The following is a 14,885-nucleotide window of genomic DNA, read 5'->3' on the forward strand; positions in this document are numbered from 1 at the left end:
AAAGCATGCTTGTTATTCTCACTGTGGAAGGGGTTAATCCTGCGCATTGTGTAAAGAGACTGCTTGATGTCTTTGATAATCCCCTTCTTCCACAGTCCCTAATCCATCTCCTGATAAGACAGAGCCTTTGGAGACACTCTGCACATGTGCATTTTGGTGTGTGTTGCTAGAGAGGTTTTTTTTTTTTTTTCTTGGGAGGGTGCATGTGATCAGCACAGGGCCAATCGGCACTGTCCAGACAGTGGGTCAGGGGTCCTGCAGCCACATAGGACAATCAGGGGAGAATGGAAACACCTCCTACAAGCTTTAACCAGACACTGATAGAAGTCACAAGATTGCTATATACTGCTGAGGAGAACAGGTATTTAGCAGTTTATATTTACTAAAATAATTGCATTTCCATGTTCTGTATAATGTGGGAGACCAGATATAGTGACTGTAGGGTCCTGGGTTTAGTAACACTTTAAATACAATATACACACAGTGTGATGCAGTTAAAATCATTCACATGTTATATTTATGCATCAAAGGACACAGCAGAAACTTACTGTAAGCTAATACATTTACTATGTTTTTTAGCTTGTGCATTATAAAAACTGATATTTGCATACCCTAGCATAATACTTCATCTTACAATACTTCAAAACAGCGGTGTTATATGAGGTATTATATGCAGGAGAGCCTCCAGTGCCTGTGATGTTTCAGCAACAAAAGACTTAAAAGATTTACTCTTTGCATAGGTTATTTTTATTTTTTTTCCTCGCCATTTATCTCATGGAGGGGCCATTTTCACTAAGGGTAGATGAATCCATCTCCCTTTACTTCCTGGAACTCTGAGTCTGCCTCTTGGAACATGTGACAGAAACTTCCCAGGATTCATCTGTGAGACCCTGGTTATATCACCAGTGCCTCACTCAAATAGGAAGTGAAAAACAGTAATTGTAAGTAAAAGCAAAAAATTTTTAACTTTTGAATGTAAGATGATTTCATATGCAAATGCACAGCTGCATACTGTTGGGATTTTTAGTGAAATGGGGGAAAGATTCGCTTTAAAGTTGTCACTCTAATGGCAGTCTATAGTATTCTGACAAGTTATTCCTTTTGACTGCTACATAAAAGGTTATGCAGGAAGATGAGGGAAGGGGTGGAGGAGCTTGGAGTTTTTTTTAACCCCCTTCTCCCAAAAGGATGTACCCCCTATGTCCTCTGTAAGGATGAGCTGAACACCCCCCAGTTCGGTTCGCACCAGAAACTGCGAACAGACCTAAACTTCGTGTGAACTTTAGAACCCTATTAAAGTCTATGGGACTCGAACGTTCAAAATCTAAAGTGCTAATTTTAAAGGCTAATATGCAAGTTATTGTCCTAAAAAGTGTTTGGGGACCTGGGTTCTGCCTCAGGGGACATGTATCAATGCAAAAAAAAGTTTTAAAAAGGGCCATTTTTTCGGGAGCGGTGATTTTAATAATGATTAAAGTGAAACAATAAAAGTGTAATATTCCTTTAAAGTTTGTACCTGGGGGGTGTGTATAGTATGCCTGTGAAGGAGTGCATGTTTACCGTGCTTAGAACTGTCCCTGCACATTTCTAATTTTAGGTGCTGAAAGCGGTATCATTATTTTGCATGGAAATTTGGCGTTTTATATTGTAGGCCTGCAATTCTTAGGAATAACTCTTAAATCTGTTCAAACAAGAGTCTAGTAGACATCCCGGGTATGATAAAGTTTATAATATAATAAATAATGATAATAAATAATAATAAAAATTATTCAATAATGTAATCAAATCCAAAAACACTGAAATTTGCTAATTTGCAGAATTGTCGCTGTCATTAGATTTAGTGTTTGATGACGAATTTCCCCACAAATCACTGTCGCTCAATTCTGCAAGTGATTCTAATTTATTATCGCTGTTTTCTAGCTGGTCTAAAATCACTTTTGACATAAAGGGACACTTTTTGGTTGCTATGGACAATCTCCAAATTCCAGGCAGAAAAAAACTGTATTTATAATATAAAAGTGCATGCAGGGCACTGGACAGACCACTAGGGACAGGGGGTGTGTATTCTTTTTTATACAGTACTGTATGTGTTTTGTGTATTTTAACTTTTTTGAACTTGGCGCCAATCTCCGCTCCCGTGCGTCATAACATCGCAGGGAACGGAGCTCGGCGGCACTCGGGCACTGTGTGAATCGAGCGGAGGAGCTTGCACACACAGCGGGGGGACATCGCTGGATCCAGGGGACAAGGTAAGTAAGTCTCCCTGTATCCAGCGATGCGATCCCGAGTCTGGCTCGGGGTTATCGCTCGTGGTACTGAAATTGCAGCCCGAGCCAGACTCGGGATTACCGCCAAGGAGGTTAAAATCACTCACGGCTATAATGAATTGTCGGCTCCCGTAATACAGAGAACAGTCATTGAAAGTCATTGATATTAAAAAAAGCGTGGGGTTCCCCCAAATTCAATTACCAGGCCCTTCTGGTCTGGTATGGATTTTAAGGGGAACTCCACGCTAAATGTAAAAAAAAAATGACGTGGAGTTCCCCCTAAAAATCCACACCAGACCCTTTATCCGAGCACGCAACCTGGCAGGCCGCAGGAAAAGGGGGGGGGACGAGAGAGCGCCCCCCTCCTGAGCCATACCAGGCCACATGCCCTCAACATTGGGAGGATGCTTTGGGGGTCTGTGACCCCTCAAAGCACCTTGTCCCCATGTTGATGAGGACAAGGGCCTCATCCCCACAACCCTGGCCGGTGGTTGTGGGGGTCTGCGGGCGGGGGCTAAAACGCAGGTTTCCCTTACATCAGAAGGGGAGGGGTCACCCACACGTCATTGGGGAAGCCAGGCTTTCCCACTTGCATCAGAGGGGGGTGGGGTCAGGTGACGGGTGGCCCTGCCCTCATATAAGAAATGTCAGGTTGCCGGGATCCCCGCAGTGTCTCCGCCAGTGGAGACAGAGGATGGATGGACTGCGCTGCGCTGGACGCAGAGATCACCCATCGCTGGATCAGGTCAGCCATCGCTGGACCCCAAAGAGATGATCATGCATCGCTGGATAGCAAGAGTGGATTACCACCGCTGTAATCTTTTTTAAATTTTATTTATTTTTAATAAAGGACTTTTTCAATGGTGTGTGTGTGTGTGTCTTTTTTAACCACTTCAGCCCCGGACCAATTGTCAGCCTAAGGACCAGAGGTCTTTTTACAATTTCGCACTGCACTGCTTTAACTGGTAATTGCGCGGTCATGCAATGTTGTACCCAAACGAAATTTGCGTCCTTTTCTTCCCACAAATAGAGCTTTCTTTTGATGGTATTTGATTGCCTCTGCGATATTTATTTTTTACGATATAAAAGGAAAAAGACTGAAAATTAAAAAAAAAAAGATATTTTCTAATTTTTGTTATAAGAAAAATCCAATAAACTAAATTTTAGTCATACATTTAGGCCAAAATGTATTCAGCCACATGTCTTTAGTAAAAAAAAAAATGTCAATAAGCATATATTTATTGGTTTGCGTCTACAAACTAGAGTACATTTTCTGGAATTTACATAGCTTTTAATTTATGACTGCCTATCTCATTTCTTGAGGTGCTAAAATGGCAGGGTAGTACAAACCTCCCCCAAATGACCCCATTTTGAAAAGTAGGCACCCCAAGGAAATTGCTGAGGGGCATGTTGAGCCCATTGAATATTTTTTTTTTGTCCCAAGTGATTGAATAATGACACAAAAAAAAAAAGTTTACAAAAAGTTGTCACTAAATATATATATATATATTGCTCACACATGTCATAGTTATATGTGGAATTGCACCCCAAAATATATTCTGCTGCTTCTCCTGAGTACGGGGATACCACATATGTGGGACTTTTTGGGAGTCTAGCCGCGTATGGCACCCCGAAAACCAATCACTGCCTTCAGGATTTCTAAGGGTGCAAATTTTTGATTTCACTCCTTACTACCTATCACAGTTTTGAAGGCCATAAAATGCCAAAATAATACAAACCCCCCCCCAAATGACCCCATTTTGGAAAGTAGACATCCCAAGGAAATTGCTGAGGGGCATGTTGAGTCCACGAAATATTTAATATTTTGCCACAAGTTGCAGGAATATTACAATTTTTTATTTTTTTTTGCACAAAGTTGTCACTAAATGATATATTGCTCACACATTCTATAGGCATAAGTGAAATTACACCCCAAAATAAATTCTGCTGCTTCTCTCGAGTACGGGGATACCACATGTGGGGGACTTTTTGGGAGCCTAGCCACGTACAGGACCCCAAAAACCAAGCACTGCCTTCAGGATTTAAATATAAAATGCTACCAAAAAAAACTGTTAGCGATCGCAGGGATCAGGCCTGACTCTGCGAACGCTGCAGTTATGTGTTTAGTGTTTTGTAAGTGACAGTGATCAATCGATACTGCGCTTGGGTGGGCTGGGCAGAGGGGCAAAACGCAGGTGCTAGCAGGTATCTGGGCTGATCCCACTAACAATGCGTTTTTTTGGAACCCTAAACTGCTGGAGACGCTAGTATAGATCTGATCAGATCAGATATTGATCTGTTCAGATACTATACCACTATGGGAGGTGTATGCTTTGCGCGTGGGTGTTAGCGGTACTGGCACTAACCTAGCGCTTCCTGGGGCGACCCTGACCCTAAAACCTAATTGATATCACCCGCCGGGTGATCAGGGGGTTAAACCTTTATTGGGTAATAAATGGTCGGTGCCCTGTTGCTATAAAAAGCAAACTAACTAACCAGAGTCACCCGTAACACTTATACAGTGATCACTGGTGAAAGGGTTAACTAGGGGCAATCAGGGGGTTAAAATCTTTATTAGGTAGTATATGGGGGTACCTAACGCTATAAAAACCTGGCGGTGAACATAAAAAATAACTAGCTACCTAGCGGCACAGTGACACTAATGCAGCGATCAGAAATTTGTGTGCCTATGTGTACCTACGTGTCAGTGTAGTGTTGGTGCACTTACTATTGTGTTCTCCTCGCAGTCCAGTCAAAAAGACCGCCCCGAGGAGAATGACATCACTTCCTCCCTGCCTGTGTTTACACTACTCAGGCGGGGGAAGCTTCTCATTCGCCAGGAGCGATCGAGAGGGGGTGGCCAGAAACCAACGGCCATCCCCTCATCCCGGATCGCTCCTGAAGCGAAACGGACTGCCGATCGGACCCCCCACCCGCTGGAAGGCAAGCACGTACATGTACATTGTGCCGACATACATTGCCATGCGGCGGTCCTTAAGTGGTTAACATTCTTTTACACTTTCTTTGTGAAATGGTAGGGGTACTTTTGTACCCCCTTACCATTTCAAACAGGGGGGGCCGGGATCTGGGGGTCCCCTTGTTAAAGGGGGCTTCCAGATTCTGATAAGCCCCCTGCCCGCAGACACCCACAACCACTGGCCTGGGTTGTGGGGATGAGGCCCTTGTCATCATCAACATGGGGACAAGGTGCTTTGAGGGGTCACAGACCCCTAAAGCATCCTCCCAATGTTGAGGGCATGTGGCCTAGTACGGTTCAGCAGGGGGGGTGCTCTCTCGTCCCCCCTATTTTCCTGCGGCCTGCCAGGTTACGTGCTCGGATAAAGGGTCTGGTATGGATTTTTAGGGGGAACCCCCCACTTCATTTTTTTTTTAATTTGGTGTGAAGTTCCCCTTAAAATCCATACTAGACCTGCAGGGGCTGGTATGGATATTTAGGGGGAACCCCACGTCATTTTTTTTTTTAATTTGACGTGGGGTTCCCCTTAATATCCATACCAGACCTGAAGGGCCTGGTAATTGAATTTGGGGGAACCCCACGCTTTTTTTAATATCAATGACTTTCAATGACTGTGATAAAAAAAATTGTGTTGCGCTCCACACAGAAACTAAATTAAATTCAATAATGGTGAATAAATAATCGCATACAAGATCTAAAACACACCTATGCGATTATTACAGATCAATTGATTTAAACTATATCAATACCCTATATATATAAAATCATTATAAAGTGACCAGTATAAATATTCAAGTAGTACACATATTCCTAGTAAAGTGCAAGTGAAACAATAGGTAGCAAAGTCACAAATAGTAATGATAAGAATACAGAAAGTGTACGATCCAAAATGTGTCTCAATCCATAAAGTGCATCCAAGTGAAACAAATATTAAGAAATATATACGTAAAAAAAATTATATAAAAGTAAAAATAGATATAAAAACACAATCCAAAAAAATTCTTAAAGTGTCTCTATTTATAGAAAAAAATAGCAATCCATATTTACTTTAACCATTGGAATGTATTGCTGTTTGAGTGCAGTGGGTACCTTATCTCACTGCTGTCAGTTAGTGTGCGAGCACCTGTCTTGAGGATTTGGAAGATCATCGGTGGAATTATCCCGTGTTTGTTCACAGAACTAATCTATTACACAGCACAGTGTGGACTCACTTATTTGCATGACCTGATATGGATTGCTATTTTTTTCTATAAATAGAGACACTAAGAATTTTTTTGGATTGTGTTTTTATATCTATTTTTACTTTTTTTGTCTATTTATTCATTGAATTTAACTTTTATATAAAAAATTTTACGTATATATTTCTTAATATTTGTTTCACTTGGATGCACTTTATGGATTGAGACACATTTTGGATCGTACACTTTCTGTATTGTTATCATTACTATTTGTGACTTTGCTACCTATTGTTTCACTTGCACTTTACTAGGAATATGTGTACTACTTGAATATTTATACTGGTCACTTTATAATGATTTTATATATATAGGGTATTGATATAGTTTAAATCAATTGATCTGTAATAATCGCATAGGTGTGTTTTAGATCTTGTATGCGATTATTTATTCACCATTATTGAATTTAATTTAGTTTCTGTGTGGAGCGCAACACCATTTTTTTATCACTATCATAATCTGAGGGGAGGGTTTGCACCTCTATCGGTGTTTTGCTGCAACCATATTAGCTCTTTTGTTTAACCATTGTAGCGCGAGGATAACCAACAATTACGACTTTCAATGACTGTTCTCTGTATTACGGGAGCCGACAATTCATTATAGCCGTGAGTGATTTTAACCTCCCTGGCGGTAATCCCGAGTCTGGCTCGGGCTGCAATTTCAGTACCACGAGCGATAACCCCGAGCCAGACTCGGGATCGCATCGCTGGATACAGGGAGACTTACTTACCTTGAATTGAATTTGGGGGAACCCCACACTTTATTTTTATTTTTATCAATGACTTTCAATGACTGTTCTCTGTATTACGGGAGCCGACAATTCATTATAGTGATTTTAAATGACTTTTTTTCCTGCAGAAATTACATTTCTGTGCAGGGACAGTTCTAAGCACGGGAAACATGCGCCCCTTCACAGGCATACTATAGACACCCCCCAGGTACGAAATTTAAAGGAATATTACACTTTTATTGTTTCACTTTAAGCATTATTAAAATCACTGCTCCCGAAAAAACTGCCCTTTTTAAAACTTTTTTTTGCATTGATACATGTCCCCTGGGGCAGGACCCAGGTCCCCAAACACTTTTTAGGACAATAACTTGCATATTAGCCTTTAAAATTAGCACTTAAAATTTCTCCCATAGACTTGTACAGGGTGTTCCGCTGCTTTTCGAATTTGCCGCGAACACCCTAAATTGTTCACTGTTCGCCAAACAGGCGAACAGGCACTGTTCGAGTCGAACATGAGTTCGACTCGAACTCGAAGCTCACCCCTAGTCCTCTGGTTAAAGAGGTTATAATGTGGCCATGGCAGCAGCTGCAATCTTTTAAGCCAGCAAAGTTGGTTTGCTTTCTGTATGCGGTGGAAGGGGGTCCCCCTCCCGCCCCTTTCCACTGCCTTCCGGGGCTCTCTTGTCTCATCAGGGAGCCCAGGACTGAAGCTGGTGATTTTGCCAGCCTACCATAGAGATGACTGAGGACCAGAACATCCCTGATCATGCTATGGTCTAAGGAACCGGAACCTGTTTTCAGTCCCATGTAAACAGGTCATTACGAGTCTGTAAAAGATGCTTTTAACAACAGAGGAGAGATCTGGGATCTAATACACCCCAGATTTCTCAGTAAAGAGTATCTGTTGCAGCCCATGCTATCACAAAGGATGCTGTTCATCCCTTGTAATAGCAATAAAGTTGATTTAAAAAAAAAAATTAAAAAGAGTGTAAAAATAAAAATATATAAATAATAACATTTTAAAAATGGAAAGCACCCCCATCCTCTCATGCTTTCAGTCAAAAGCCAATGCATATGTAGGTCACGGACGCATATGTAAACGGTGTTCACACCACTCATGTGAGGTATCACCACAATCGTTATAAATAATTCTAGCTCCAGACCTCCTGTGTAACTCCAAAGTGGTAACCTGTTAAGGTTTGAAAAGCGTTGAATATGGAGATTTTTAAGTACCGTATTTTGGCACCATTCCACAAGTGTGCGCAGTTTTAAAGCGTGACAATTAAGGTATCTATTTACTTGGCGTAATGTAATCTTTTGGGTATTATTTGTGCATTAAAATTCACTAAAGTGTATTTAAAAAAAAATACATACGCAAATACCGTGTGACATAAAAAATTGCAACAGCCACCATTTTATTCTCTAGGGTCTCTGCTTAAAATTTTTTTTAATGTTTGTGGGGGTTTAAGTGATTTTCTAGCAAAAAAAGGCAGATTACACTTATGTGATTTAGAATAGGCTTGGTAGGCAAGTGGTAAATTGATGACCGTGTCTTTTTAATGTTGAACACTAATATGAATAAAAAGGCTGTGATGAGAAGAGCCCATCAATCCCAGATGTGAGCAAATAACATGTTCCAATGCGTAGACTTGCAGTGGTGGCCAGTGCATTGAGGGCACATGGGCACCACCCCCTCTTTCCCTGCTGCCGCCTCCCTATCCATGTGCTCGGCCCTTTTCAGGATGCCGGACACATGGATTCCTATGGCGGGGGTGTTTCGTTTTTTTGAAGCACGTGATTAAAGCCAGAGGCTCTAATCGGTTTCAAAAAAGGGTGGACTCGGGGCAAGGAGAGAGAGAGAGAGGCAGGTTGGTGAGACCTGTTTGCCGATTGGCGAAAGCGCAAGGCAAAATTATCGGATGCCTAGTAGCGCCTTGGCAAGCGGGGAAGCATGAGAGGAGGGGGCGCCTCCACCGCTGCTGCTGCCCGAGTGTGGAGGAGAGGAGGAGAGTGGACGGAGACACCGAAGAGTGTGAGTCTTCAGGTAAGTGCCGGATCTCCTGTGGAGGTGGGGGGTCTATATCTGCGAGCCCTGAGGGGGTGTGTGCAAGTGCCAGAAGCTGCGACCCCCGAGCGGGGGTGTGTGTGTGTTTATTGCCAGTGTAAGTGGCTGCATTTGACAGGCAAAAGTGGCTGCATTTGATGGACACAAGTGCCTGCATTTGATGGGCACAAGTGGCTGCATATGATGGGCACAAGTGGCTGCATATGATGGGCACAAGTGGCTGCATATGATGGGCACAAGTGGCTGTATTTGATTGGCACAAGTGGCTGCATATACTGGCCACAAGTGGCTGCATATGATGGGCACAAGCGGCTGCATTTGATAGGCACGAGTGGCTGCAAATGATGGGCACAAGTGGCTGCATTTTATGGGCACAAGTGGCTGCATTTGATTGGCACATGTGGCTGCATTTTATGGGCACAAGGAGCTGCATTTGATGGGCACAAGTGGCTGCATTTGATGGGCACAATTGTCTCCATATAATGGGAACAAGTGGCTGCATATGATTGGCACAAGTGGCTGCATATACTGGGCACAAGTCGCTGCATATGACAGGCACAGGTGGCTACATTTGACAGGCACAAATGGCTGAATATTATGGGCACAAGTGGCTGCATATGATGGGGCACAAGTGGCTGCATTTGATGGGCACAGTGAGGCTACAATTGATGGGCACAGTGAGGCTACAATTGATGGGAGGGGTTTAGTATTTTTCAGTTTGTTTACCCTCCCCCAAAAAAAAATTTGAGCACCAGCCACCACTGCTTCCCAGTAATGCAATTTCTATATCTGTGGGGAGCTTTGGCCTGCAGAGAGCGGAATTTAAATCATGGCAGATAGAGATAAATGATGCATTATAAAGTTTCTTTCACAATATTTTACAGGAACAGGAACAGATGCAGACAGAGGCTTTGCGTTACAAAGCCAAAATCGAAGACTTAGAAAAGGCTTTGGCTCAGAGGGGACAGGTTAGTACGGTAAATCAAGTAAAAATTTATCCTATGTATAATTCTCTAATGAAATGTATTATTTTTATTTGACTTTTAAGTGTTTTGTTATAATGTATAATTTGACAATGCCATTCATTTTGTTTACAGGATTCACATTGGGTGGAAGAAAAACAACTTTTCATGAAACGAAACCAGGAGCTAATAGAAAAGGTACAGGCACAAGGGGGTGATCCTTTTTCCAACTCAGTGACTCTGTTTTTAATTTTTAATAATTTTTTTACATGTTGGTGTTCTATCTTTCACTTGGATGTTATAAGTTGCACTGAGTAAATACAACTGCATAAAGCAAAAGCCATCTGTCTTAATTTCAGGCTGCAAAGCAACATACTGAGGGAGATTTAGGGCTGGTTCACACCACAAAAAACATACTCCAGATCCGTCCCAGATGTCTTTCTGCAAGCATGTTTTTAACATGTTTTTGATGCGTTCCTGTGCATTTTTGGTGCGTTTTTCATGTGTTTCCGGATGTATTCCGGGTGCTTTTTTTCCAGGTTTTTTTTCACTATACTAGGGTCCAGTGCAGTTTTGATGCACTCCAGTGTGTTTTTATTGGGTTTTACTGCATTACAGTACAGTGCAGGAAAAATGCAGCATGTTGGGTTTTTTTCTGGAACTGAAAAGCCCTGGAACTGACGGCACTGGTGTGAACTATGCCATTGGAAACCATATAACCTACTTTACATGCGTTTTTAATGCAGAACAAACATGCACTGGACTGCATTGAGCAAACTGAAATTTGAAGCTGATTGGCTACCATGCGCAGGTACACCAGATTTGCTCCAGTTTTAGTGCTCCAGTTTTAGTAAATCTCCCCCAATGTTGTTATTTTAAAGGGGGGTGATTCTTTTCCATACCCACTGTAGTTTGCCATCTCTAAGATAATGTGTACATATGAGCACTTGCACACAGAAGGTGGATGCCTGTAAAAGAGAGCAGAGTCAGCCCCAGTGGAGAGAAGTACAAATAAACCAATCAGGTTTGGGAGTCCACATTCTTTTTTTTTCATGGTACAGTACTTTAGTAACTACAGGGGTATAGTGAGCCATTTGACTCAGCACAGCCTATTTACCTGAAGAGCCAGGTACCGTGAGGCTATTGTAAAACATGCCTACTGTGTGCTACCGTTTTAATGCCATTGTGTACAGGCCTACTGATTTAACAGTAAAATAACCAAATGAATTAAGAGTCATGGGAAATTAGCAGAGCCACTTATTGTCATGCTTAAAGGCTTCAAGTAGCATTATGTTCAAAAATACAATTCTAAGCAAGCTCCAAGCACTCTGAAGGTTCTTTCCTATAGCTGTTGAACTAAAAATATTCCAAAATGACTCAGAGGTGAGACATGTTTTTTCTTACTTTTTCTTAGTACAGGATATCTTATAAATACATAAATTGGTTATGCTCCCGCTACCAATGGGCATTCAGACAGTGGTGGGTTTTGTTATTACAAAGTCCAGAATCCATTGTAAATTGTTATGGTGGCACTCTTGTATTACAAAGTACCGAGCTCTTTGGGGTTCCTCTAACATGATCTTTTTATCTCCACCCTTCAATGTTTGCTCTTTATGTATGTCAAAGTTATATTCTGGCTTTGTTGATTTCAATAAAGGGATCTTTGGGCATGCATAAAAGCGAGAACAACAAAAAAAGTAAAAGAAAGTAAGAATAGCATAATAATTTGCTTTTAGAGTAAAATAACTTGCAAAAACCCATAGAACACTTCCAGTTTTTAGCAAAAATGTTCATGCTTCCTCTCATGCACAGCAGCTATCCCAGTGAGAAAATATGTTCGCCAAAGAGATACCTGCAAACCACTAGAGGGAGCATGCTAATCATGCAGATCAGAGATATTTCATTCTTTCCAGTGGTCATTTTATAGGGAAAGTTATCGTGATGTGGACCTCAAAGGATGGCCATCTATGGGTGGGGGTGTCGGAAAAGGGAATCCCAAAAATCTGTACATGGACCAAGGGTAATAGGAAGTCGGTACAGCTGAAAAATGTAGATGTGTAAGCAGGTGATATGTTCATCCCAATGAACTACATTCTAAAAAAGGTTAACAACACTGGTATCATATGTTGTACTACATGAGAAATATGGAATTACTGGTCCACAATTGACAACATTTTGGAAAACACTTTACCTCCAAGCTTTTATTTTTGCTACGCCAATCCTATATCCTCCCACTTTTCTTTTAAAAATAAAATTAAAAATATAAATCTAGAAAAGCTAGAAAAATATTGGTGACATACAAGTTACAAACCCCCTAAATGTTCATTGTAAACGGACGTTATTTTTTTTTCTTACTGAAGCTATAGTCCTTAAAATCACTTTTTTCAGAATGAAAAACTGGAGTCTGAAAATAATCGCCTTCAACAAGAACTGCAAGATGCCAGAGATCAGAATGAACTGTTGGAATTCCGTAATCTAGAATTAGAAGTAAGACTGGTTCATAAAATGGTTCCAGGTGTTTGATATCCAAGTATTTGTTATTTTTTTCTAAAATGTATGTCAATTTCTGGGATCTAGTCAATATTGCAAAATATTGCAGTATGGGTGTTAATGTTAATAATCCTTTAACCAAAAAAAAGAATACAACCTCCTGAAAGACCAGAAGCATTTTGGAATATAATCATTACTGGCACCATGCCAAATTCAGTATTCATGTTTGTTATAATCTTTTCACAGGAGAGAGAGAGAAGGTCTCCTCCCTTTAATCTTCAGATCCATCCATTTTCCGATGGTGTTAGTGCACTACAGATCTACTGTATGAAGGAAGGTGTCAAGGTAAATTGTGTAGCATGCAACGTGGCTGGGTGATTACTGATAACACTCATGTTCTCTTTTTATCTTAAAGCCCAAATCAGTGCAAACAAAAAGTTTTCCCTTGAAGTGGGGCTGTGCTTGTTTTGTCCAGGGGAGAGGAGAAAACCTTATACTCACTTGATCCTTCGCTCCACTAGCAAATGGCTCTGCCTCACTATCCAGCGGTGGACTGTTCCTGGCATCTTCTTGTCCAGAGCAGATCTTTGGAGCCTGCTCTTGGCTTATTGACGTCATGACTCAAGACTGCTAGAGCGAGGGGGAGTCGCAAAAGCTTCAGGAACTTGTGCGGGGAGGATCAGGTAAGTATATCTCCTTTCATCTCTCCCCTAGACAAAAAACAAGCAATAAATGTTTGCACTGAGGGCACAGCTCCACCTTCACTGCAAGGGAAACCTTTTTTTTTTGGATGAAGTTCAGCTTTAAAGCTGAACTCCAGGTAGAGAGTTTATTGCTTAGTTACATTGGTCCGCTACTACAGTGAGCACTGCTGTCTTCCAGGTCCTGTCCTTTTGCATAGTGAATGTAGGGGGTTGCTCTTTGTCAAGGGTGTCATTCACAAAGCATCTTGCATCATGTTTCCCAATGAATGAAAGGCACTCTCTGAGTGGATGGGGAGGTAAAGTGGTGATGTCACAATCTCCACTTTATCCAATCAGGGAAAGCTTTGGATTCGCTGAGAAAAATGCATGGTGTTCTGTGAATGGCGCCCCAAGCGAGTGAGCCTTTGTGTTTACTATGCAGAAGGACAGCCACTAGGCCCGAGACCTGAAAGACAATGGTGATCTAACAGTAGGTTTGTTTACTACAGTAATTCTGTGCTTCATCAGTGGTCCCACAGGTATCACATATGCATACTTACATCAGTCCAAGCTGGACTAATGTAACTATGCAATAAAATCAATATCTGGAGTTCCTCTTTAAATGCAAGTATTATTTAAGGTGTTAAAAAGCTTTGTATATGAAAAGTTCAGTAATTTTAGTCTGCATGCATACATTTCTGACTGGTCACAGTTTACAAAAACAGTATATTTTTTAAAAGTGATACCTTTTATCATTATAAACCTGAAAACCTGTCAGTAAGCTCCAGTCAAATACTGTACCTATCCTTACCATTAATATGATACAGGCACGGTGGCTTCTATCTTGTGAATTCTGCAACAGAGAAATATGAAAAATGGTGTGGTTGAAATTGGCTGTTATGATTTGTTTCAAGCAATGGCTGACTGATCTTGTGAGCCTTGGAAAACATATAGAGCAGTGGTACTTTCTAAGCATTGCATAATATTGTTTTGTGAAATAACACCTATAAATGCTACCAATGTAACACCCAAACATGAAATATTGACAATACAATGGATAAGCAAAGGGACCCACCCATCCTGTTGAATTTGCTCCAAGTTAGAAAAACAGTAGGTTTCATATAGCAATCCACTTCAAACATGTTCCTAATAAAAGGGGATTTTCTTTGTCTTTTAGGATGTCAATATACCGGATCTAATCAAACAGCTGGACATTCTAGGGGACAATGGGGTGAGTGTAAAATATTTAGTTTTTTTATTTTGTTACTTTATGTAACAGAAATGGTGGAAACAATGTATATTTAACTTTTGATAGGCTCAATAGATATTTTTTGCACTTATTGAAAAACACTTTCAATGGTATATTTAACAGACCAAAATGGACCTAATATGAAAAGGTCAGGGCTTACATATATTTAAAATAAAATCTTTAAAAATGATTTGGGTTTCCTCCAATTTTTTCCCCAATATCTCTCA

General features: G+C 41.0%; 1 protein-coding gene across 5 annotated transcripts in view; it reads left to right on the forward strand.

Moving 5' to 3' along the window:
* JAKMIP2 (janus kinase and microtubule interacting protein 2) overlaps positions 1–14,885 on the forward strand; it is a 189,614-nt gene that overhangs the window by 139,896 nt on the left and 34,833 nt on the right. For all 5 annotated transcript variants that reach the window (XM_077472953.1, XM_077472954.1, XM_077472951.1 and 2 more), the window contains 5 exons: positions 10,159–10,242; positions 10,372–10,434; positions 12,625–12,723; positions 12,973–13,071; positions 14,587–14,640. In XM_077472953.1, coding sequence (XP_077329079.1) covers positions 10,159–10,242; positions 10,372–10,434; positions 12,625–12,723; positions 12,973–13,071; positions 14,587–14,640 — 399 coding nt within the window. The remainder of the gene's footprint in view (positions 1–10,158; positions 10,243–10,371; positions 10,435–12,624; positions 12,724–12,972; positions 13,072–14,586; positions 14,641–14,885) is intronic.

Source organism: Lithobates pipiens, unplaced genomic scaffold (assembly GCF_037356315.1).
Source record: "Lithobates pipiens isolate NorthernLeopardFrog02 unplaced genomic scaffold, aLitPip1_a1.2 Scaffold_8, whole genome shotgun sequence".
Lineage (NCBI taxonomy): Eukaryota > Metazoa > Chordata > Amphibia > Anura > Ranidae > Lithobates > Lithobates pipiens.